Source organism: Melospiza georgiana, chromosome 11 (assembly GCF_028018845.1).
Source record: "Melospiza georgiana isolate bMelGeo1 chromosome 11, bMelGeo1.pri, whole genome shotgun sequence".
Taxonomy (NCBI): Eukaryota; Metazoa; Chordata; class Aves; order Passeriformes; family Passerellidae; genus Melospiza; species Melospiza georgiana.
The window spans coordinates 18,090,535-18,115,711 of NC_080440.1; the positions used below are offsets into that span (position 1 = coordinate 18,090,535).

A 25,177-nucleotide genomic window follows, 5' to 3' on the forward strand; every position below is an offset into this window, starting at 1 on the left:
ATCCATATCTATATCATCTATATAATATACATATCTATATAATCTATATCTTTATCTATATAATCTATATCTTTATCTATATAATCTAGATATATTTCTATTTCTATATCTTTATATCTATATCATCTACATCTATCTATATCTATATCTATATCTATATCTATATCTATATCTATATCTATATCTATATATCTATATCTATATCTACATCTACATCTATAATCAATATAATCTATATCTATATCCATCTATGCTTACAGGACCCCCAGATTTGTTTCCTTGCATATAGATGCCAAAAAAAGTGTAAATATTTAATAGGAAGCTCTGGAGCTGGCAGTTACATAACAAACCCACAGGGACAGCAGCTCTTTGCTTCCCCCTCCCTGCCCCCCTGGAGCCCTTACATAACAAACTGGTGGATCACAAAGCCAGGAATTCTCATATTGGCTTCAAAGACGTGTCCAAAAGTAGCTTTTAATGAGTGAACAAACCCCCTGAATGCTGATGTTTGTGGGGTAATTTTGTCACCTTCATAAATCCCTTCTGTGGGTTTGGAGAACACTGATCCTGCAGGTTGCTTGTATTAGGAAAATTAGCCCACAAACACCAGAGGTTTATGTCCAAAAGGAGACAGAGGAGTCCTTTTACTTTATTTGAATAAAGGGAGAGGCCATGGGGCATTCCTCTGGAATCTCTCAAATTTTTGGAGGGCACAGCTTCCTTTTTATCCCAATTTCCCAGTCACATTTCCCTTCTCTCTTTCCCTATTTCTGAGGTACTTGAGAGCTCCAGACTTCCCAGAACACCTGATTCCAAAGATTCCCCTCTAATGTATAACCCTCCCTTTCCCTCTAATGTATAACCCAATCCTTTTTATCCCAATTTCCCAGCCACATTTCCTTTCTGTTTCCCCATTTCTGAGGTACTTGAGAGCTTCAGACTTCCCAAAACACCTGATACCAAACATTTCCTTCTAATGCACAACCCTCCCTTTTCATTGTTAATTCTTACAAAATTTAGGGCTTTTTCTTCCCTATTGTTTCTTTCATCTTTCAATGTCTAATTTCATTTATCAGCAAACCTACAGTTTATTTGTAAAAACAAATATCTTTTTCCCTTCATCAAACAAGGAATCCTCCCCCTTGTTTCTTTTCTCTCTCAGTGCTGGTTTTATCTACCAGCTTGTTTGGAAAGACAAATCCACCATTCCTCTCACTTGGAAATGTTGGTCAGGCTGCCTGAAGCCTTGCGGGGAGTGAGGGAAAGGCAGAAATGGGTGAAATTGCAGAGATTTCTGCCCCTGTGCCTGGGCTGTGACTCGGAGCCAGCCCAGTGCTGCTCTGCCCTCGTGGGGAGTGATTCAACATCTGCTGATGCATCGTCATGCCGAGGAGGATTTGGGGCAGGAGTGGTGGTGCCAATCGCTCCTGGGACTCCTTGTGGAGCAAAAGGCAAGACACCAGGAGGGATCTGCAGAAATGAACGCTGCAGTGTTTGTTACAGCTCGAGAAGCCTTGTTAAGGAGGGGAATTTATGGGTTTTATCACGTAATTTTTGGGTTATTGTTCCTTTTCTTACACAGCTAAACACATTTGGAAAGTTAGAATCATCAGTGGTGCTGTTGGGAAGCAGAGCTGATGACAGAGCTGTAACTTTGAGCTGCTCAATTTGCTTTAATAACATCAGTGCTGGAGCTGCAGCGAGGGAAAAAATGTCTTTAGAGAGAAAGAGATTCAATAAAAAGTTTTTATCGGGGAGCTGTTGTCTTTCTGGTGACAAAACCAGTTTGACTGACTAAAAAAATTACCTCTGGGGGTGTGAGGAGATTTTCCTAGGGAATTTAAATGCCACAAGGTATTCTCAGCTTAAAAATAGCAGTGTGTAGGTTGAAATGAGTAGCTGAGAGGTATGTGCTGTAGGTTGGGATTTAGGAATACAGATGTTCCCAGATTTTTAAAAATGTACTTTTTCTGATTTAAAAATTACTGTGCTGCAGCTCAGGATTGTATAGTTTGTAATTATAATCATTATGTTATTCAAAGCAGCTTAAAGAATCTCCTGATAGCTGTTGGAAATTTTAAGCAGATATTTCTTTTTAGCTGCACTGAGCCCGTGTGCCTCCTCCTGTATGTGCCCAGATTTGGGTGATATCAGGAGAAATGTACATTGAAATGGTGTAAAAGCACTCCAGATCCAACAGGACATGAGCCTGCCAAGCTGTCAGGTGATGCTGTCTGGCTTTTTGTGGACTTCTATTCATTCCCTTTCCTGCTTGCTAGCTTTCACTAAGTTGAAATTATTAATAACAGCCACCAGATATTACCTCATGCTGCCTCTTGCTCACTGTTCCTGAAGTGCTTTAACCTGTTCTTGTGCCTCCTCCTCTCCTTCTTCCCCTTTTCACTGCAAGCACATTCAAATTTTTTCTAACTTTCCCTTTAATAACCTATGCCTCTCTTCCCTTTTTTATTTTCAATTTTTTTCTTTCTAAACCCTTCCATATAATTAAATTCTATTCATGCAGAGGAGGTTTCTCAGGCCAGTTTTGAATTTTCTTGAGATGAAGTGCAGCCCAGGTGAGTATCTGGGTGTTTGCTCAGCCCTCCAGGCTCCTGGCTGGGTTTGGAGTCCAGCAGTCCCTGCAGAGATGGAAATCCAGCTGCTGCCACCTCAGCTGGGCTGAGAATGGAAATTCTGGGCAGGTTTGGAGCCCTCCAATCCTTGCAGAGATGGAAATCCAGCTGCTGCCACCTCAGCTGGGCTGAGAATGGAAATTCTGGGCAGGTTTGGAGCCCTCCAATCCTTGCAGAGATGGAAATCCAGCTGCTGCCACCTCAGCTGGGCTGAGAATGGAAATTCTGGGCAGGTTTGGAGCCCTCCAATCCTTGCAGAGATGGAAATCCAGCTGCTGCCACCTCAGCTGGGCTGAGAATGGAAATTCTGGGCAGGTTTGGAGGCCTCCAATCCCTGCAGAGATGGAAATGCAGCTGCTGCCACCTCAGCTGGGCTGAGAATGGAAATTCTGGGCAGGTTTGGAGGCCTCCAATCCTTGCAGAGATGGAAATCCAGCTGCTGCCGCCTCAACTGGGCTGAGAATGGAAATTCTGGGCAGGTTTGGAGCCCAGCAGTCCCTGCAGAGATGGAAATCCAGCTGCTGCCACCTCAACTGGGCTGAGAATGGAAATTCTGGGCAGGTTTGGAGCCCAGCAGTCCCTGCAGAGATGGAAATGCAGCTGCTGCCACCTCTGCTGGGCTCCCTGCCTGTGATGGGTTCCCTATTCTTCCTTTTCTATTCTTTCTCTTCCATTCTTTCTCTTCCCTATTCTTTCCTTTCCTTTGGATTTTCCCTTCCTTTCATCTCCCCCCTGTAGAACACTTTTCCATCAGCTTTGCTGATCTATTTCTGGCCCACTTTTAAGCTTTTTAAAATTCTGTTCTCCTTCCACAAAGTTCTGGAAACATCCTTTCAGATATTTTATGGGCACAAGGGTCCCCTTGGTCCCTTTTTGTGTTTCTGAGCCTTTTTTGAGGCTGTGCTGCCAGGTTCTCCCTCTCCTGGGGAGCTCCAGCTCACCTGGGTCCTCCTTTAGGGATAAATTGATCCATTTTAGGGCTCCATCAGCTTTTTTTTTTTTTTGTGCCAAAGGAGTCCCAGCCCTTTGCAGCCTTGACTTGTTGGTTTTCAGCATCTCAGTTTTAAGCCCTGCACATTTTCTGTGACTTTGGCCAAGGCACATTCAAAATTGTGGGAAAAAAGAGCTCCATGTTTTAAACTTTTTTACCTCTCTGCATTTGGGTTTTCTGACAGATAGCGCTTCTGTTAAAGGGAATTTAAGATGAGAACATCAAAATTTGCTGTCTTGGAATGAAACCCTGCCACAAATCACATCTGCATGTTAACAACTCTTTTGTGCTGCTTTTCACTCTGTGCATTTCAATAAAAGCTCAGGCAGATTTTTGGGTAGCATTGAGAGCCACGTGCTCTCTGTGAAAGGAGAACACCAATCTTATACCTCAACATGAATTTTTCAAGTTTATATGAACATTTTAAATAAATTAGGTGCTTTAAATTCAATTTTGCTACTTAGGTGTAATAGTATGATGTATTTTATTAATATTTCATATTTTCTCCTTATCTGTAAGGTCAGTGCTGGGTCACTTTACACTGCTATAGGGACAGATAATCTAAATATAGAGTTAAGATGTTTGTGTCTTTTCCCCCTATAAATACATAAAGTTTCTTTCTGTAAATCCATGTAAGTCTATCTATAATTTCTAGAAAACCATAACAGCAGAAAAAAAACCCTAAAAACCCAATTGTTTTCCTGTAAGTATATAAGAAAACATTAGACAGTTTCAAACCAATGGAGATGCAGGTTTCCTTTATTTTTTTTTTTCCCTATCAAAAGGACACCTCTAAAACAGTTTGGAAGCAAGAACTCCACATAATTCAAGTAAATGTTCCCTGACAGATGGATCATGTTGTAAAGGGCAGAGGATGGATTTTAAAATCTTGCTTTTCATATTTTTTTAAAAAAATCTGCTCAAATTTTGCTCTTGTAAGAAGCAGGCAGTTTTTTGCTAGAGTTTATTCCCAAAAATGAACATTTTGCATTAATTTATGTAGCACTTTTATCCCCTCTCCTTTCTGCGGAGTGTAAAATGCAAAAACAAAATTTGGGGAAATTCTCTTGGTCTGATCGACTTCTCGCCTGGGCCCTGGGGTTTGAGAGAGGCCACATTGAATGTCAACAATTAACAACTCAAAAATCAACTCAGAATTTCCTCCATCCTCTCAAAGGTTTTAATGAGGTCTGGCAATAAATTCCTCTACTCCTAAAATTCCCTCCTCCCCTCAACCACCTCTGCTCCACCCGAATTTATCATTGTCAGCTGAAAGGAACAGAAAAGAAACTTCAATGCATTTAAAATTTTGTTGTTTTCATTGGGTTGTGGATGATTGTCTCATGATTTTAAGTCATAAACATAATTTTTTATTCAGTGTGGAAGCTTGTCAGATTTAGGGATGCTTTCCAAGAACTTGATCTAAGTTCAATCTGTTTCCTTCAGATTTTCTTCCATTGTTACAAACAATTTTTTTCAGCTGGAATAAAAACAAAATTTTCAGCTGAAAAATGAATTCTTTTGTTTGGTTGTGCTTAATCTACAAGGTATCTACAGGTAATTCCTTTTATGTTAATGATAATATTTTGTATTATTTGCATGCTCCATGATACCATTTATGTCAACGTGGAGATCAAACTCAAAATTAACCTCACTGCTCAAGTAAAGGAATATATTTATTTTTTACCTGATTTTTCTTAATCAAGGTGGGGTTTTTTTTGGTTTTTTTTTTACATTGAAGGGTCTTGGAAATATTACTCTGCAGCAGACCTTTGTAATTTTGTACAAGCTGGGCTAAATTTCAACCATCTGAAAAGGAAATAAAACCAGTGTTTGACTGTGGCTAGACCAGGCCATGTTTCTTTTGTGAGAAATAGAAGAGGAGGTTTGCTGTTAAAAAAAAAAGAATATTCATCATATTTAATTCTAAGTCATATCTAATGAAAAAAAAGAAGAGTGGAAACAGAGTTACTTGCACTAATTTAAAACAATCAAGACAAAAGTGAATCTGCTGATTTGGAAAAGGAATCTAAAAATCCAACAGAGCCCAATTGAGATGATTAAGGTTAAACAAAGCAAAATTCATAATTCCTTCCCAAAACCCCCATTGTGCTGCAGGAGGAAGTTGCAGGGTTGGTTTCTGAGTTGCATTTTAGGCTGGTAATGAGCAGCTGAAGGTACTGGACTTAAAAAAGTTGTTTAATTTCTTCCTTGAGTGCTGTAAAAGTGGTTTTGGTGAGGTTCTTGTGCTGCAGGTTTGGGTGGGCCAGCAGTGGAAGGACATCCCTGCCCTTGGGAGCAGCCTTTGCCTTGCCCTTAGAAACTCAGTGTAAACTACAGAGAACTTGGCTAAAAACTCCCTTTGTTTTCATTTTCTTCCTCTCTTAGTGGCTGTTCAGGCTCATCTTACTTCCTTTGACTTTTGGTAGTTTTGTTATTGTTCACATGCAAGAGTAATTACTCAGCTGGTTAATGGACTATGATGCTCCAGTTTGTAATTTAAATACAGGAATCAACCTGGCTGTTAATTGTCTCTAGTGAGAGGTGATGAGTAAACCAAATTAAACTTCAGTCAGTTGCTGAATCCCCTGGTACCTGGGTGAGGTGGAGAAGTGATGTCAAATCCCTGCCTGGTCCCATTCTTCATGGAAAATGGGAACAATTCTTCCCAGATCCCCCAGGAGAGGAGGCTCTGCTGGCCAGGCTGAGTTCTCCTGTCTCCCACCAGCTGGAATTTCTCTGGATTGTGGCTCTGGAATGTGCCCTTGGCTGCCCAGTATTTCTCCCAGTAAGAAGGAGAGCTATGTCACTTTCCTTTGGTGAATATTATCCATTTAAATTTTAATTGAAATAAATAATTAGCAGATGTATATAAAGTAATTCAGAATTAACAGTTCAGAACAGAGTGGTTCTCTTAATGCTGTTTGGCTTTTGGCAGCAATAATGGACTTGCAGTTCTAGAAGCATCCCAGTGCATTTCTCTGTAGGGAAGACTGATGAATTAATATCAGGGAATTGTTTTTACTCAGTGTTCCTTAATATATTCATTATCAAATTGAAATGCTCATAAACTCAGTTGACCCCAGTATTTTTTTAAGGAGTGCTCCCTTGAAGTGTGTTTAGTTCAGAACATTCAGAAATTGTGTTGAAAATTGTTTAAAAAATTTGTGTTAAAATTGTTTAATTTAATCTGGCAGGGTGTTAATATGAATTTAATGCCATTGCTTTGCATTATTTAATGTCATTTATTGTTTTAGTCCTTGCTGTCACCTTTAGTATTATTCAGTATTATTCATATTCTTCAGTATTACTCTTATTCTTCAGTATTATTCATATTCTTCAATATTATTATTATTATTATTATTATTATTATGTATTATTCTTATTCAGTATTATTCTTATTCTTCAGTATTATTCTTATTCTTCAGTATTATTCTTATTCTTCAGTATTATTTTTCAGTATTATTCATATTCTTCAGTATTACTCTTATTCTTCAGTATTATTCATATTCTTCAATATTATTAATATTCTTCAGTATTCTTATTCTTAAGTATTATTCTTATTCAGTATTATTCTTATTCTTCAGTATTATTCTTATTCTTCAGTATTTTTTTTCAGTATTATTCATATTCTTCAGTATTATTCTTATTCTTACCCTGCAGGTTTTGGTGGCTCAGGTGAAGCTCTGAGTCCTCTATCTAAAACAGAATTGGTGCTTTCTCTCTCCATTTGGGTTCACCAAGGATGGGTCGCTCAGAAGAAAAATTAAAAGGACAAAGATTTCTGTTGATTTATTTACTTTCCCTTTTTCACAGATCTCTTTATTTGTCCTTTTCCTCCATTCTGCCACGTTTCATCAGCAGGCAGTGCTTGCAGAAGCAGCTCCATCCCCTCACCTTGTCACATCACAGCAAATTTCATTCCTTGTGGTGCGCCCGACCTTCCCTAAAGCGATCCTTACCATCTCCGCAGGGTGTGGTACTGCGACAGGAGGGGCTGAGGATGAGGGGGAGGCCGAAGCCGGCTGGATTGAGGGTGCTGCCATCCTCCTGTCCGTCATCTGCGTGGTCCTGGTCACTGCCTTCAACGACTGGAGCAAGGAGAAGCAGTTCCGGGGGCTGCAGAGCCGCATCGAGCAGGAGCAGAAGTTCACCGTGGTGCGAGGGGGACAGGTCATCCAGATCCCCGTGGCAGAGATCGTGGTTGGGGACATTGCACAAGTCAAATATGGTGAGTGCACGGCCTTTGGAGCCTTGGCTTGCTCTGCTGGCCCTTCTGGACGCACTTCCCTGGCAGGGTGATAGGACAGAAAATCAGAGTTGGCCATGCTGAGGTGACACCTGAGCTGTCAGGGCAAAAGGAGAACATGAAGACCTGCTGTAAAGTTGTGCTAGGAAATCGATTCAATTGATGGAAATTTCTTTCACTGGCAAGGACTGGTCAGATTTCCAGTTCCTTCCAGTTTTCTGTGTTTGTTCTTCCAGTTTTCTGTATTTGTCCTTCTGGTTTTCTCTATTTATTCATACAAAGGTAATTATCACAGAGGATTACATTACTCAGATTAATTTATTTCTATTTCTGTCCAGTTAGGGGCAAGAGGAAGTGTTTTTAAATGTTGTGTAGAAGGGAATTGGGCCTCTGTGATCACCTCATGAGTTGCTTCAGATCCAGATTGACCCCCCAAATGAGGTGCCTGATAATTCCATGCCATAGGGAAAGCCCTGTGCTCCAGTGGAGTGAGAGACTCCTGCAGGAACTCCTGCACACTCTGTGTGCTCTGGAAGAATTTGTTAATTCCAGCAATATCCTCCTTCCATCAGCCATCACATTTCTCCTGGACTTACCTAAGGGCTCCCTGAGGGGGAAGGGGAAAGGGCAGCTCAGCTATTCATTAGTTGCTGTTAATTCCTATGAACTCTGATGGAGAAACCTTCAGGTGATGTGAGGAGCACTTCCCTGGCAAACCCCCATGATGGAGATGTCCATTGTGAGGCAAATGTGATAAATTTGAATTTTGGGATAGCATGAGGCAGAACATTTTTGCAATAAAGGCCTTTCCTGGCTGGACTGCATTACTGTGGCTCATGTGGACACAATCAGGAGTAATTCCTTCCTTTCTTCTTTCATTTCACCTTTTCGTGCAATTAATTGTGATTTTATAACAAAACCATAGTGTGATTATAAAAACAATCTCATGGAGGTTTTCCATTGCCCTGTTCTGACCACAGGTGACCTTCTACCTGCTGATGGGATATTTATTCAAGGCAATGACCTGAAAATCGATGAGAGCTCCTTGACTGGAGAGTCCGACCAGGTCCGCAAATCCGTGGACAAAGACCCAATGCTGCTGTCAGGTAAGATCTGCCCCACTGTGGAAACCCAGGGCACACAGGGAATATTTCTCTGTCTGCTCTGGGGTGCCCTGACCCCCAGGGAAGCTCTGACTTTGACCCTCATTCATGGAGAAAGTTTCCCAGACTTCAAGATAAACTAGAATCCACAAAAGTGTGAAATAGATTATAGAGAGTAGTGCAAATATATCACTTGGTGAGAAATTTAGTTTTGGGATTTTTAGTGTGTTGTGGATGGCAGCAAGATGGAGGGCACAGGGTGTCATCCTGGGTTTCTTCTCCATGCTTCTTCTTCCTCCTTCTCCATGGGTTTGGGTGGCATTTTGTAATTGGGCAGAAAAGTCCACATTGCAGCTCTGTGGGATCAGTTATTGGGTTAAAAGGGAAAATAATCTAGGTGTCAGTTCTTAATTGGATAGTTTAGTCTTAAAAGACCTTGGAACAAGAGCTTGTTGGCCATTTTGTGCCTTCTAATGAAAAGCTGCTGAACTCACAGCAGTGAGACTGTTTTACTGATAAGAAATAATAAACACCTGAGTCTGAACAGGAAACTACCATTCAAGTGCCTTCAATCCAGACCCAGAGAAACCCACAACTGGGACCCCCACACCCCATCCCATCCCCTCTGCCTGCTCTGCCCTCTCCAGGTGTGCAGAGCTCAGCCTGAGCTGTGCTGGGTGCCTCTTTGCCTGCCAGATCTGCTCTGGGAGCCCAGGAGCCAAGGGCACTTTTTGGAGGATATTTTTATCCACCTTTGTCATCCAATTCAGGAGAAGATTCCCTCAGAACAAAACACAGGGATACAAATAGCAAGTTCTTAATTAAAAGGTATTTGGAAATAGTGACACATCTTAAAGGAGGCTCTGATAAATTTCTGAGGGAGGTTGCAGCGCTTTTCCTTTCCATCTGAACCGACCAAATCTCTGCTGGCTTTTAAAGATATTTTCTGATTTTAGGTTTGAATGAAATTTATTTTGGGGTAGTTTTCTTAACCTAATTTGTGTATTTGTGATGCTTTGCTGAAACTGTTTTCTTGCAGAAGATAAACTTGGTTGGTAACAATTTTTCTTTTTAAAAAAAGAGTCTGATGGTGATGGATGTGCAGCCTGAGGTTTGTGCTTAAGCATAATTCTTGGTTGAGAATAATGCACAAAAGGGTTTATTTTGGTTATGTGGTAATATACCCCTAAATATAGGTTTATAAAGTGTAGCAAATCTCTCTCAATACTTTCAGAAAAGCCTTGCATAATTTTTTACATTTATTTTTAGCTCTTTGTAACCTGTCTTGCCTCTTTTCAGGCACCCATGTCATGGAAGGCTCTGGGCGGATGCTGGTGACTGCTGTGGGGGTGAATTCTCAGACTGGCATCATCTTCACTCTGCTGGGAGCTGGGGGAGAAGAGGAGGAGAAGAAAGACAAGAAAGGTAAATTTCCCATCACCAGGATGCTCCAGAGAAAGCTCCTGGGCTTTGTGCAGCCAGAGCTCTCCTCCGCTCTTGACAAATACATGGGATTTTTCAAACTGCCTTTTTTTGTTTTTATGACACATTTTTATCATCACATGTCACACAGAAAAACAGCAGAAGCTGTTAACCAATAAATCCATTGGATAACAAGATGTTTTTCCAGTGTGAAACTGCAGGCTCCCAGTCCATACTGAATTGCAAGGGGATTCCTGGGCATGCTCCAGTTGCTGTGGCTTCTCTACATGAATCCATGCTCACCTACAGTGTGCTAAGATTTTGTGCTTTTCTATCAATTCAATATTTTTTCCCCAGAAAAAAAAAACCCTTTGGCCATGGAAATAGCATCTGTCTTGGAGCTTCAGGATTAAAATAAAGATAAGCTCTTTGCTAACCTGGTTGTTTAATGTCAGTGGCTGACTTGAGAGGCATTTTAATTTCTTCAGGTGTAAAGGTCAAGCTAAGAATAGTAAAATCCAAGAATGTAGCAGTAAATGTTAGCAGACAGTTTTACTTTCATGTCCTGCATCAGTTAATGAAATCAAGAAGCCTCTTTGGGCTTTTCACCTTATTACAGTGTGATGTCATAAGCATTTGCTAATTTATGGGCTGCACACTAAGCAGAAACGTGATTTAATGTCTGTCCTTGCCAGTTTTTCTTTGTGCAGTCTTGTAAATTGTTCTGCTTCCACAATTTCATTCCAAGTCTGTCCTAAGAATAGTTGTTTTTCAGACATGATTTAGGGCCAATTAATACAGGTTTTTCAGACATTTCTGCTCTTTCTAGTGGTCGCTATTAATTAAAAAAAAAAAGCAGTTAAAGCTTTACTGAACATTTTACTTGCTATCTCAGGCAATATGATTCCACCTTTTTTTATTTTTTTTGTTTCCATCATTTTATATGAAACTGCAGATAGGAAGGCCGAATTCAAATGGTTTTCAGGACTACAATTTCCATTTCTGAGCATGTTCAGTGTCTCCCTTTGACTCTTTGCTGCTTAGAGGAAATCCCTTTTTATTAAATGAAATGTTTACCATTTCATTTCTGCACAGAAATACAAAATAGCTGCCAGGCATGGGGGGCGGGGGGGTGCTCCAGGAGAATTAAAAGGAGAAAAGACTGAAACTTCACAAAGGAAAACTCTTTTATGCCAGAGCAGTTTGGAGCAGCACCTTGGAGTTTGCTCTTGCTGTCGTTCAGATCTGGGGCAGAGGAGGAGCAGGTTCAGCCCTGTGGGATTGAGAGCTCCCTGTGCTGGGTTTAACTGGGCTGGGCTCCCTGGGCTCTGCTCAGGACACTGCTGGTTATTTCAGGTTTCACAGGGGAGAGCCTGGAAAGGCAGGAAAAGAGAAATCAGGGAGTTTTCCCCACATTGTGGCTGTAACTTACTCAGAGACAGAGATTCTTACAGAAGTGTGTTAGGATTTGGATGCAGACACAGAATTTAATTGAACATGGCTCTGTATAAACACCTAAAATATAAACAATCCATAATATAGAGAATTCCTCCACATTTTCTGTTGAAACTTTGTGCTCGTGCCTGGGCAGAGCTGGTGGCAGATGGAGGCACCAGCTCAAATGAAAACCTCTGGAACATAAACCTGCAGTTCTCAGAAACCCTGCCCCTTTCAGTCTGTGTGGGTGTGTGCTTTTATTGTTCATTAACACTTTAAAAATCACCATGCAGGTGTGAAACAGGAGGAGGAACAGCAGCTTCCAGGTAGAGTAAGAATTGTACCCCATCCAATGATGCAAATCAGGGGGGAACTGTTGATTGAAATAATCATCTTCGAATCAGTCAAGTTGAAATTAAAAAAAATGATTTCAAATCAACAAGATTGCTGGTGCCAAATCTTTTGGTGAGCAGGCATTGTTGGCGTTGCAAATCTTCCCGTTCAGCTGGAATAATCAGCTGTTCTCCAGAAGCAAATTGCAAAGTATTTCATGTGGAATACTTGATTTGCTGTTAGCAGCTCACGCTGTGCTGGTTGGGGTGGGGATCCGAACGGAATAAAGAGCGAGCACGAGTCACCAAAACAGTTTAAGTCGTTGCCACCACAGTAATCAAATTTGCAATTGAAATTTTCCTCCATGCAGTAGCACAGGGTGTGTTTTTAAATCCTGGGAGCTGTTTATTTTCTTCTCCCAATTTACCATTTGTAAATAAAATCAGCCCATTCTTCTGCAGTACCAGCCCAGTACAGCATGAAATAATCCCTGTGGGGCAAGGACTGGAGCAGTTTGAAGTCTCAGTCAGGATCCATGGGAGGACTTGGTTCTGTTGTGAGCAATTAACCACCAGAAACAAAACAAAATAAATTTTAGCTATTATTTGCAGAGACTATTTTATTGAACTTCACTATAAAAAACATAGTAAAATGATAAAACCTTCTTCAAGCTTTTCAATTTCCTGTTAGGAAAGATTTCTTGTCCAGTTTTTTCTAATATGTGGATAATGACTGAAAAGAAGAAGAGGTTTTCTTTTCTGATTCTTCTTTCATGTCATCACAAACCAGGAAATGTCTCATGTCCGTTATCTGGATTTAAAATAACCCCTTATTCTCCTCAAGGCTATATTTGCCTTTTCCACATAAAATATAGGAAAATTCCATGTTTCTACTCAGATCAATAATCATTTTACCTGGGTGATGTTAGGACATGGATTAAGCCCTGTTAGACTGGGATGCATCAGTGATGATAAATCATAATGGGCAAAATTATTTAAAACATAAAATATTTACCCTTGTCCTATGTAGAAGTATGTATAGATGTAGATATAATACATTTTAAAATGCAAATTTTAAAGCTACACATGCATTGTATAAATTAACTCCAAAGGAAACATTTCAACCACCTTAAAAATGCATAAATTACATTAAAGTACAGAAAAATAACACATAAAAGGACTAAAGCAATGTACACAGAACTGTGTATAGCCAGTTGTCACCAGCTCCTTTAACTTTGCTAAATGTGTTTCATATTTATCTTTTGTTATTATTATTGTTATTATTATTGTTGTTGTTATTATTTGAGTTTTCAGCTTACTTTGTGACACCTTCCCAATGCCACATTGCTTTGGAAATTTGTGTTAATTAATTTAAACTCTTTGATTTTGAGAGCAAACAAAGCCACGAAGGCTTTTCGCTCTGTCACGTGCATTCGTTTGCGTTGCTGTTATTATTTATTTATTATTTGCTGTTTTGTTGTTGTGCTTTTTTGTTTATTTATTATTTTTTTTTTTTATCCATTATTGCTCAGTAGATTCTTCCCATCCCTCCTCCCACCCTCCTCCAGCCACAGATGGTGCAGCAGGTGCAAATGCCACTGATAATGCAAATGCCAGCTTAGTCAATGGTACGTCACAACCCCCGGCTTGTCTGATTTGATGGATTTCTCTCCTGACTGTGTCAAATTCCCTCTCCCCTCGCTGACCTGCACAGATGTTGTGTTTGTGTGACTGCACTCTGAGAGATCCTGCTCCCCACGCTCTGCAGGAGCTTGGCACAGGGGCCACAGGGATGCTGCAGCTTCATCCCCCCAGAATTCAGCCTGGCAGAGGCAGAGTTTGGAATCGTGATTTATTTGCCATTTATTTGCAGTTAAAAGAAGCAGTTATGTCAGGCCAGTTTCAAAACTTTCAGGCAGATTCACCTGATGTTTTATTATAAAGTTTCATTATTCAGCATAGATCTGGAGGAGAGCACCATGAGAAAGGGATTCTCTCTGCTTCTCCTCCTTTTCACTCATAATTCTCACACAGTTCTGAGAGAAGGCTGGGATCAGGGATCTGTCTCTATTTCAACCAACACCGTGTTAGGAACAACTTTTGCTGTTTTCAGGAGGGACTGAGAAGTTTTGTGGATATTTGTGTGAGCCCTCAGTGACTTTCTCCTGAGCCTGCCTGTGTAAACTAAACCCAAAGCAAACCATTCCTGCAGCCAGTTTTGACTGTGTCCCAGGACAGATTCCTGACCCTGCTTGTTAGCCCGCAGATATTTCAGTGGCTCTCCTAACAGTGAAATTCCAGTGTTAAATTGGATTGAATGGGTAAATATTAGTGTAGGCATCAGCTGTATTTTGCTGCTAATCAGATGCATGAGCCTTTATTTGCCAAGCAGCCTTTCCTTCTTGTGCAGAGCCAAAAATACTGAGTAAAGTCATTCTACTTTTCATCACATCGGTGAAAAGTTTTTTTCCATGCAGGTTGCATTTCACGTGTGGAATGAGAGTTTCTGACAGCAATATCATGTGCTAAACAAGGAACAGGATTTACTGCTGTAGGATCTTATTTAAAACAGTGACACAGGAAATCTTTAAGCATATTATCAAATAATTTAAAAGAAACATATAACCAGATTTAAAACCCATTCTGGAAAACTAGGATTTACAATCGCTACATCTCCTTGCATGGCAGGGACCTCCATCACCCTGGTTCCAGATTCCCTAGAGGGCGAGAACCAGAGAATGAATTGTATTTTATTCTCCATTGCTGTGAGGGTGCTGAGGTCCTGACACAGAGCAGCTGTGGCTGCCCCTGGATCCCTGGAATGTCCAAGGCCAGGTTGGACACTGGGGCTTGGAGCACCCTGGGACAGTGGGAGGTGTCCCTGCCATGGCAGGGGTGGCACTGGGTGAGCTTTAAGGTTCCAACCCAAACCATCCTGTGATGGTTCTGTGATAATTCCACTTTGGTGAGTGTAAAATCCCTGCCAGCTGCACAGGAGGGATGGGAGCAGAGTTCAGCCCCTCCTTGCTGGTGCCCTGCAGGGGCAAAACGAGCCCTGGGCTCTGCTCAGAGCTGGGGCTGCCTGGTAAATCCCTGTTGAGTTTGGGCTTAATGCTGAGCTTAATGAGGAAATTGAGTTCCAGGGGATATTAGATCAGTGTCGGAATTAGGGATGTGATTTTCCATCATCCTCTCTCCAGTCAGGAACAACAGTTACTGCCCATGTTTATCCTGGAGCTGAGGGATACAAGCTCAGGCCTTTGCAGTGTGGAGTGAATTGTTTTGTGCAGTTAAGGATGTTTTGGATTTTAGTTCCTCTGAGATGGGGCAGGTCAATAATTCTGCTGGTCTTTGATCAACAAGGGCAGAAGATGCTTTCCACAGTTGAACTGCTCAGAGAACACAGGCAGGCAAACATAGGTCTGAGTGCTTTGGAATTATCTGGGAAATGGGCAATGCCAGATTTCTGGTAATTTCTCAGTAGTTTCTCAATTTTAGCACTGCTGATCAGTGCTATACTGAAATTAAATACTGCATATATATGAAATACTGCTGTCCTGAAGTGAAATTGTGAAAATGTAGATATAGTTTTGGAAGGGAGAAAGGAGAGAGGGTAAGTTACAAAGCAAGGACCCCAAATTCATCTGCATATTCCTTTGGTCTCGATGAAGTGCACAATAGCTGCATTTTTAAATGAATATTTTTATATTCATTTAAAAAAAAAATATTTAAATGAATATTTTTTTAAAGTCCGAGAATTATTCCTGAGGTATGACTGGAAACAAGAATTTTACCTACAGTCTTTGTGTAGAAAATATCTTAAAATAAGAATTAATAATTATATACTTGAATAAGTAGCAAGCTCAGGAAATGCTGTTGCTTGAAAAATGAACCAATTACATTTCAGATAAAATATTTTCATTCTTAATTATCAATAAACAATTGATACAAAAGAGTTTGTTGTCAGCCTATGACCCTGTAGTGATAAAATCATTTACTTTGTGACCCAGCCTGTGTATTATGTGCTGTACTAAAGGAACTCTTATAAATTTTTATTAATGTTAAGTTTTAGTTGTTGAGATCAAAATAGAGAATTGTTGCTGATCTCATTATCAGAACTATGGACAATATGTTCAGTTTTTGAAAGGTTGCAAGTTAAGGCCATAAACAGAGCAGAAAATTTTGCAGAAATGTAGTAATTCAGGAAAAATAATCTCATTCCAAAGTATTATATTTAGTAAAGGTAACTCAGAAAAATGAAAATCAGGGAAGCAGCAATCACTGTTTACAGCTTGTTTACCCCAAATTTGATTTCCTTCTAGTAGCTCAAATTACCCCAAATTTGATTTCCTTCCAGTAGAGCATTGCCACCTTCCTAAATCAGGATTTCCAGGGTGGGTTGTTGGGGTTTTTTGGCATTTGCGAGCTAGAGAATTTTCTACTTAAATGTGTGTTTAAAAAATATAGAAAAGGCATAGAAATGGCTGACCAGACTCAGAGAAATCTCTGCTGGAATATTTCACATCTACAGCTAATCCCAGTGCAGGTACTGAGCTACTTCTGCTCCTGCAAAGCAATTTGCAGTTTGAACTCTTTTAAAAATATTATTTTTCTATTTTAAATACATTTTTAAATTTATGTTTTAATCCATTTCTGAATTGTAAGTGAAGTTATTTATTGAATGCATAGAAGGATTATCTAAAACTTCCTGTTTAACACAGTGGTTTCCTCTCAGCACTTGCAACATAATTCCATTATTTTCTTTGGTTGATTCCAAACACTTCTTCCAATTATAAATATTTCCAAATGAGGGAAATAATTTCCAAAATAGTGATAGGACTCTGTTATTCTGTGTCATTGGCTCTTCCTCAAGGCCTGCAGCAGATAAAGGGGAGGCTTTTCTTGGGAATTTTGTTTGGTGAAGTCCTTGAGTTTTATAGTAAGAATTTAGTCAGTAAAGGTGCCACGAGTCCTTTCCAAAATACAAGAATTGTAGTGAGGCAAAAGCATGTGAAAAAATACTTATATTTAAATTCAGAACTTTCAAATCAGCTTCAGAATGCAGATGTTAGAAATGCTATTCTAAACTTTCTGATTTTTCATCCTTGCTTAGAAAAATGATAAAAAACTCAGATGGATTTCTCCAGCCCAAACAACATTTATTTTATTTATCATTCCAAACAGAAAAGAAGAAAATATTTTCAGAATTATGTAAAAAATATTGTATTTTTAAAGAATTAATTCTCATGATGCTATCAAAATATCAATAAATACTCCTCCTTTTGACAATTCTAAATGATGGACCCAGGAGAGAAGGATGGGGGAGTATTTGTGCCTGGAAGGAGGAAGGATCTCTCAGCAGTGGTGATTCTATCACCTTTCTTTCTGCCTTCATTTCCTTGTTCATATTTTATACCAAAGTGCAGCCTTAAAATTATTTGGCACAGGAGGATATAAAGAGTTTACAGCTTCCTTTCCTTTATCTTGATTACCCAAATTAACTTCTCTTTGTTCTTCTGTCTAAATAACTGAACTGTAACTAGATGACTTCCCCCACTCAATAACCTGAATGCAGTAGATAAAGAATATTAAGAATGTATTTTTAAAATACCTGAGTTTAAAATGTCGTTAATGATTGTTTATTTTGTGTACTGCTATTTTCAGGTAGCCAGTCAATTGTTGGTGTAATTTTTAATGATAATTATGCTATCAAATAGCAAATATATGTCCTAAAAGTAAATATTTTATTTAAGAAAAAAAAATCTCTGTGATTTGTCTGCCAGTTGAGACAGTCACATTTGAGTTTTGCTGGCGATTTTTATCATTTTGAAGGTTGAATATTGTTCCATTTTTTTGCCACTCTGAGGTTTGGAATTGCACTCTGCAAAAAGGATCTCCAGAGCAGGAAATGGAGCAGACTGCCTGCTCTAAATTAATGCCTTCCAATTCTTAGGGATGGCTTTATGCTCCAGCCAGAAATCCAAATCTCCAGAGATATTTTGTGTCTTCCAGTAACTTTATTAAAAGCCCTTCTAAGAAAAACAGCCACCAGGCAGGTACTGAGTCCAACTGTGCCCCCAGGCCAAGGTTTTATAGGGAATTTCACTGTGGAAAGGAGCTTGGTTTGCACAGGTTCATGGATTCCTCCCTTGTGCAAAGTGTAAAGCTCTGGGAGGTGGATTCTGAATTTTTAAAAGTCCTGTTATTGCCAGGGTAGGAATAGAATTAGAAATACAGACATGCAGTTGATGGTCAGTGGTTCATTGCAGTAATTCACCTGAGCTCTGAGATGATTTTAGGATATGAAAGCCTTTCCCTGGCTCTGCTTCTGGGCTTTGGAATTTCCCAGTGTGGCACTGGGGCCTATATTTGACAAATATAACACTAATTTTGTCACTTTTGCTCTCCCACTTAATGCAAAGAAAACGTGCAAGAGATGCATCTTAGCTTTTCCATTCTGTTATGATTTATTCACAGCAGAGCGAGAAAATCAATCCACATGGCAGTCAGAAGAACAAGATGTACCTGCTGGCACATTTTTTAATAAATCCTGATGGTACATTTCTTATTAGAATGTGTCAACAATCCTGTAATGGTATTTTAACTGAATTTTCCTTAGCATCATTTTTTATTGTGCATTTTACATAACTACCAAAAGACATTGTCATCCATTCTGAGATAATGTTTGTTGTAACCTTTTCCATAAATTTATATAATTACTGTGCAAGTTTTGTAAGAAATCCAAACAATAAAATTTTAATTCATTTGAAAATATTTAGCTGTAATTCTGAATACCAAAGTTTTGTATCTGATTTGTGCATTTTTGCCATTTTTATCTCATGCACACTTTCAAATGACATTTCCACTTGAAAAAGGCACAAAGGAATAAGGACTTTGCTGTGGTAAAACTGTTGGTGGATAAAATGTCAAGCTGGAAATTAAAGAGGCACATGGTAAATCTATGTTCAGGATAAATCTGAATTTAGGTCACCTGGCACTTGTATTTCCAGGAGAAATTTGCTAATTAGTACAACCAAGTGAGGAAGACATAATTTTAAAATCCTATCTGATTTACATTTTTTATTTTTTAATTTAGATTTATTAACACCATTGTTTCTATTTTTGTCAATTTAGTAACATGATTAATTTAATTCTGGAATACATTAGGAAAGCCAAACTCTATGTGTGTGCCAGAATTTTTAAGTCCCAGCCCTCTGAAACATCAGCTCAGGAATATTATTCCAATTCCTCTTTCCACCAGAACCACTTTATTAGTTTTCCCCTCTGAATTGATGCAGATTTTTCAAAAATACATGGTGATATTCAGCATTTGAGGTGTTCCAGCCCTGAGCTTGGCTGGAGCTCCTTGGCCCCTCTGTGAGTGCAGATGTGAGGGCAGGGGATGGTGCCCAGGTGCCCGTGGTGTGCTCGTGGTTTTTTGTCTCCCATTTTTATAAATCCCCATTTTCGTGTTCTGTCTCGGCTGAAGGTTGTTTACTGTCTGTTGTCTGTTGGAATTTTTCATCGTTTAGGCAAGATGCAGGATGGGAATATGGAGAACAACCAGAACAAAGGTAATCTTCTTTGCTATTCAGGAGGTTGTGGATTGTATTGTTAGCATGTAGTTCAACCCTGTCCCAAAGTACAGTGAGAACCTGTGGTCTGTGCCTGTGTGTGAAACTGGCCCTAATTGTTCAGAATGTCCAAAAAAACCCCAAACAGCCAACCCCAGCCCCAGAGATTGTAACTCCCACAAGCTGCAGAGGTTTAGGAGAGGAGCATTTTAAAGGGACCATTTATAGATGTTGCTTTCATCTCACAAAGCTCATTTGGATTAATTGTTCCTGTGCAAGTTGTGTATCCTGTGTGTTGTTAGTGATTTTCCAGCCCAGTTTTTTTTATGTCTCATCATCTCTGGTGTCTGATGGCATTGTCTGGACATCTCTTCATTTGCAGGGGAAAGGCAAAGCAATAAAAATAGGAAACCTTAAAGCCAAGGTGTTATCTAGCAGTGTAAAAGCCTTTTATGAGGGTAAACAACAGAAAGATTGAGAGTCCTAGGTGTTTCTTATTTAATATACAATGTCAGGAAGAAATTGGAATCAATATTTTGCTTTCTCTGAAGCAAAGTTATGGTTCCCTTTTTATTATAACACACAGCTATCAAGAGTTCTTTGGGTTATACCAAATTAAACGACAATTTTCTCTTCTCAGATAATATTGAACATTGCAAAGGTGATGGCTCAGAAACTGGATAGAGAAACTCAGTGGTTCATGGTACAAAAGTACCAAATAAAATGCTATTAAATAATAAGCATTCAGGCTAGGTAGATAAATTAGATTTCCAGGTCAAACAAGCACGGTCTTGTACAATCTCTTCACGAAAGCAAAGCTGTTTCATCTCATCCTATTTTATTTATTGTGCTCAGTACAAACCAGACACATGCACATATATCCACTGCAATGTCATTGCTTTTCAGAAACAGGTAAAAATAAAGCTTCCTTTTGCTGGCATTCTGTCAGGAAAGGAGGGATCAGCCCTGAAACTGTGTGTGGGTTTTGTGGGGGAATGGTGATGCCACCACCACCACCAGACCCGAGGGCTGAGCACCTTGATCACGGAATGCTGAGGAAACTTTATAACTGAGGGATTTTCTGGAAGGGTGGATGGCAGAGGGTGGTCCCCTGGTCACTGAGGTGCCCCTGCAGCCCAGAGAGGTGAGACAGGAGTGACCTGTGCAACCTCAAAATTTTGCATTGGAAATGTGCATTGCATTCTAAGAGGCACCCCAACATCCCAGAGGAATGGGGAGCTCTGCTGTTGCAGGGAATGCTGCAGTGCTGGTGCTGTCACCTGCCAAGTCACCTGCAAGACATTCAGTGACATATATGTGTATGGCCCAGAGCGGCATGGGTGGGGGCCCAAACGAGAGATAAACCCCAATCAGCGCTTTCCAGCCCAAATGGCCACGTGTCCTGAGGGATGTGCTGGCACAGCTGTGTCCTGCAGAGCCCCGCTGGCTCTCCAGGGAGCCGAGGGTGTCCCTGGCACAGGCTGTCCCAGGCAGCCCCTGTGGTGCTGGCTGGTTCAGAGAGGATGAACACGGAGGAAAGGAGGGGATGAAGCTCTGGAGTAACAGTTTTGTTCTGCATTATCAGCCAAGCAGCAGGACGGGGCTGCTGCCATGGAGATGCAGCCGCTGAAGAGCGCGGAAGGGGGAGAGGGAGACGACAAGGACAAGAAGAAATCCAACATGCACAAGAAAGAAAAATCCGTCCTGCAGGGAAAGCTGACCAAGCTGGCAGTGCAGATTGGCAAAGCAGGTATGGCTGGGTGACACCAAAGCCCTCTGGGGCGCGGGAGGCGAAGAGCTGCAAAGCAAATGGTTCTGAAAAGGGACAGGCCCTGTTTTTACTGCAAGATTTGGAAATGGGTCATCACAAAGCTGTTCCAAGGAGAATATGTGGTGCTGGAGATCTTTTATTCTCCTAAAAATCAGCTTTGACTGTCAAGGAGCTTTGGGCAACTTGGATTGTAATGAATATTCGAATCAAAATGAAATGCAGCTTTTCTCAGAGTTAATATTCCCAAGTGCAGTAATTACGTATTTAATTTCCTCTCCCCTCAGAACTTGGGAGTGCACAGTTTCAGAATCTCTAATACCATCTCAAAATATCACTCACACAGTATTTCCCTCTCATGGATTCTGAAATCATTCTGTTCTCCCCAAATATCCACATTCCTGCCTTCTCCCCAAGCATGACACATCTCTGGGGTCCTGTATCCAGAGCCATCTGGCCCCTGGGGTTGGAAGCAGCACTTCTCCAACATGTGGGCAGAGAGTGGAAACCTTCCATAAGGGCCTAAAGTTCCTTAAATTTGCTTTTCTCATGGTAATAAAGAGATTTTGATCTTCTAAAAGGGATTTTGATCTCAGCTCCTTGGTGGAGGCCCTCCCAGATCCATTTACTCCTGCTCCATCTCCCTCAGCCTTCTCCCCCAGTTTGGATTTTCCCCTTCCCATCCCCCTGTGAGCTCATCACAGGAGTTGATCTCATAACCCCTCGATGCCAATTCCCTTTGCCTGAGCAGAATGTGATCAAATCCAGGATTATCATCCCTGATATCCAATTTCATGGCTTGCCCCAGTTCATATTCCTCCAGCTCCTCTCCTTTGTTCCCCCTGATGATTAATTCCTTGGATTAAATACCTTTCTGCACTGCCTTGACTTCTGCTCTGGCACCTGAACATCACTCTTGAAGTAATTGTGTAGGGGTTTCTGACCAGAATGTGGCAAGCAACAGGAATTAAATTAATTATCATTGCCTCATTTGGTTTTTCTTTGGTGTTGAGCAGCCTATGGGGATGTCTTGTATTGTCAGGAGTATTTGCCTGTGCAATATTTTAATAGATTTTCCTTTATCCTCTGGCGCAGAGCGATCTTCCTGACTCATCTGTTTCCTGTCAAACTTAACATCCTTCAACTTTACCAATTTTTCAAAAACTGCAGTTAAGACATGAAGTTCACAGCATTCTCCTTCTACTCTATGATCTCATTAGGGAGAAATTAATTTATTCCAAAATGCAGGCTTAATTCCTTCACACGAACCTGCCAAACAGGGCTGTCAGAGCAAGGCAAAGCTGAGGCTATAGTGGAAATTTTTATTTGTATACTCAAACCCAGGGACAAAACTGTGGAGCAGGAGTGCTATCCCAGCAGTTGGGAGAGTTGATGGAATGCTTGGAACATTTTGTCAATTCTGTGAAATATTTATTGGTGGCTCTGTCTCTTTGGAACCTCTGCTCATGAAAATACACACTCTGCAGATGTTCCCTTGAAAAGGGACACCTTGGAAACACCAGTATTAGTTACATTTTAAAGAAACCCAGTGAAAAACTGTCCTGTGGATAATTCTGCATTATTGCCTCTTCTTATTCACCCAGCCTCATCTGTAGGACTTTTCTACAGTATTTTATACAGCAACATGGGAGGCTCCTTTGCTCAAGCCTCTAAAGATGTACTTACTTAGAAGAAAGGTGTTTAAATATGGATAGACAAGTAATTTGTAAAAGGTGGGGGTTAAAAGGACAGCTAAATGTTGTACCAGGCAAAGTAATGTGCTAAATTGAATAAGCTTAACTTAAGTGACAGAAGAACTCCTGCACTGCCTGGGAAGTTGTAAAGGCAGCAGTAAGTGCTTGAAAATGAATTCCTAGAATTCCTTGTGCACTGTAAATATATTATGGCAATGTTTTTTCTTCATTGTATGGTTTATTGTTATTGGTACTGGTGAAAAATGTCACAAAGAAAGAAAGAATTTCCTATCAAATCCCAATTTCTAATTGATTGTGTTCTCAGTGCTGTTTGGGTTTATGGTAACTTGTGATTTCTCCTCCCAGGTCTGGTGATGTCTGCCATCACTGTCATCATCTTGGTACTGTATTTTGCCATTGACACCTTTGTGGTCAACAAGAAGCAGTGGTTGCCTGAGTGCACTCCTGTCTACGTTCAGTATTTTGTTAAATTCTTCATTATTGGTGTTACTGTGCTCGTGGTTGCTGTTCCTGAGGGACTCCCACTTGCTGTCACTATTTCTCTGGCTTATTCTGTAAAGGTAAGAGACATTCAAAATAATCCAGGGAGAACAGTGCTGTTTGCTTGAGTTCACCACTGAGTTGGTCCTCAGGTTTTATCAGATGGGATGAAAAATGGTCTGAAAATTATGTGCTCAAAATGTTCATGGAATTGCTTTAAAGAACACTTATATTGAAAGTATTTCTAACAAAAATGCCAATACATCTTTCAGCACATCTCCTTAAAACTGCACAGTGCAGGAATATCAAGCAGTAGAAATACCTACTTAATTTGCAAGGAACCAGGAATTTATTGAGCAGAATGTACTCTGAAAATAGTCCAGTCTTTTGATATAGAATAATTTTGTATTCAAATTTTCTTGTGCAACTGTACAAAGTTTTGACAAGGATTTGAAGTCTTCAGGAACACTTCTCAGAGAAACTGGAGCTTCTCAAAGAAATTAAGAGTTTCACTGTAGCTTTCATGTACTTTTCTTAAATGCAGTTGCAGTTCTTTGAAGTCAATGTAAATGGTTCTATTAGGAAATTAAAGAGGATTAACATTCTGGACTTCAGGATTACTTGAGCAATTTAATTAGATGATTTAAACATTCTGGGAATCTTAGATGAAGATGGTGTAAAATTGATTTCCATTTACCATGTAGACAAATTCACTTAGGAAGTTTAGGAAGGAATCTCTTAGCATCTGTGCAGCCAAATATCACAATTATTTAAAAAAGGAGCAAGGCTCGAATATGGGGTTTTGCTAATGAAGAATATAGCTGCTTTGAAAATGTATTCTCATTTTCCTGATGTCCTTCCTCTGCCATCCTTTTTCTCTTCCTTTCTCTTGTGCTTTTCCCCCAAAATGTGTGGTGCTTCTGTGTGCTGCCAGGTAGCATCCTGGCATTCCAAGTAGTGTAAAGAAAAAAATCCAAAATATTTGCTATAACAATAATGTTTAAAATCTCTGGTTCCTTTAGCTCATCTTTGCTGTTCCAGCTATTCCTTAATATGCAAACCTACTGCAAGAAAATTATGCAACTCTTTTAAAAGTTTATCAAAGGCAAAATTACCTCAGGGATAGGCACAGCTTTGCTGTCTGTAACTGGGATTTGAGGTTATTGGCCCTCACCAAAGCTCTGATTTAGGGGACGTCATGTTCTCACCAGCAGGACTAATCATGGGCTGCTTTCCTTTTAATGGCTAAAAACCTCAAAACCCAGCATCGAAGGGTTTCTTACTCGGGTTTTTGATGGGTTTTCCCCTCAGAAAATGATGAGGGATAACAACCTGTTTCAGCTGTTCCTTAGAATGCAAACCTACTACAGGAAAATGATGCAAATCTTTTAGGTTATCAAAGGCAAAATTACCTCAAGGATAGGCAAAGTTACCTCAGGGATAGGCACAGCTTTGCTGTGTATAAATGGGATT

General features: G+C 40.1%; 1 protein-coding gene across 4 annotated transcripts in view; it reads left to right on the top strand.

The window, feature by feature from the left end:
• Positions 1-25,177, top strand: part of ATP2B2 (ATPase plasma membrane Ca2+ transporting 2) — a 407,196-nt gene that overhangs the window by 301,290 nt on the left and 80,729 nt on the right. For 3 of the 4 annotated variants that reach the window (XM_058031891.1, XM_058031890.1, XM_058031892.1), the window contains exons 6-10: positions 7,598-7,855; positions 8,854-8,979; positions 10,276-10,401; positions 21,327-21,491; positions 23,570-23,784. In XM_058031891.1, coding sequence (XP_057887874.1) covers positions 7,598-7,855; positions 8,854-8,979; positions 10,276-10,401; positions 21,327-21,491; positions 23,570-23,784 — 890 coding nt within the window. Of the gene's footprint in view, positions 1-7,597; positions 7,856-8,853; positions 8,980-10,275; positions 10,402-19,699; positions 19,742-21,326; positions 21,492-23,569; positions 23,785-25,177 lie in introns of all 4 variants that reach the window. The other variant, XM_058031893.1, reaches the window with a different exon arrangement.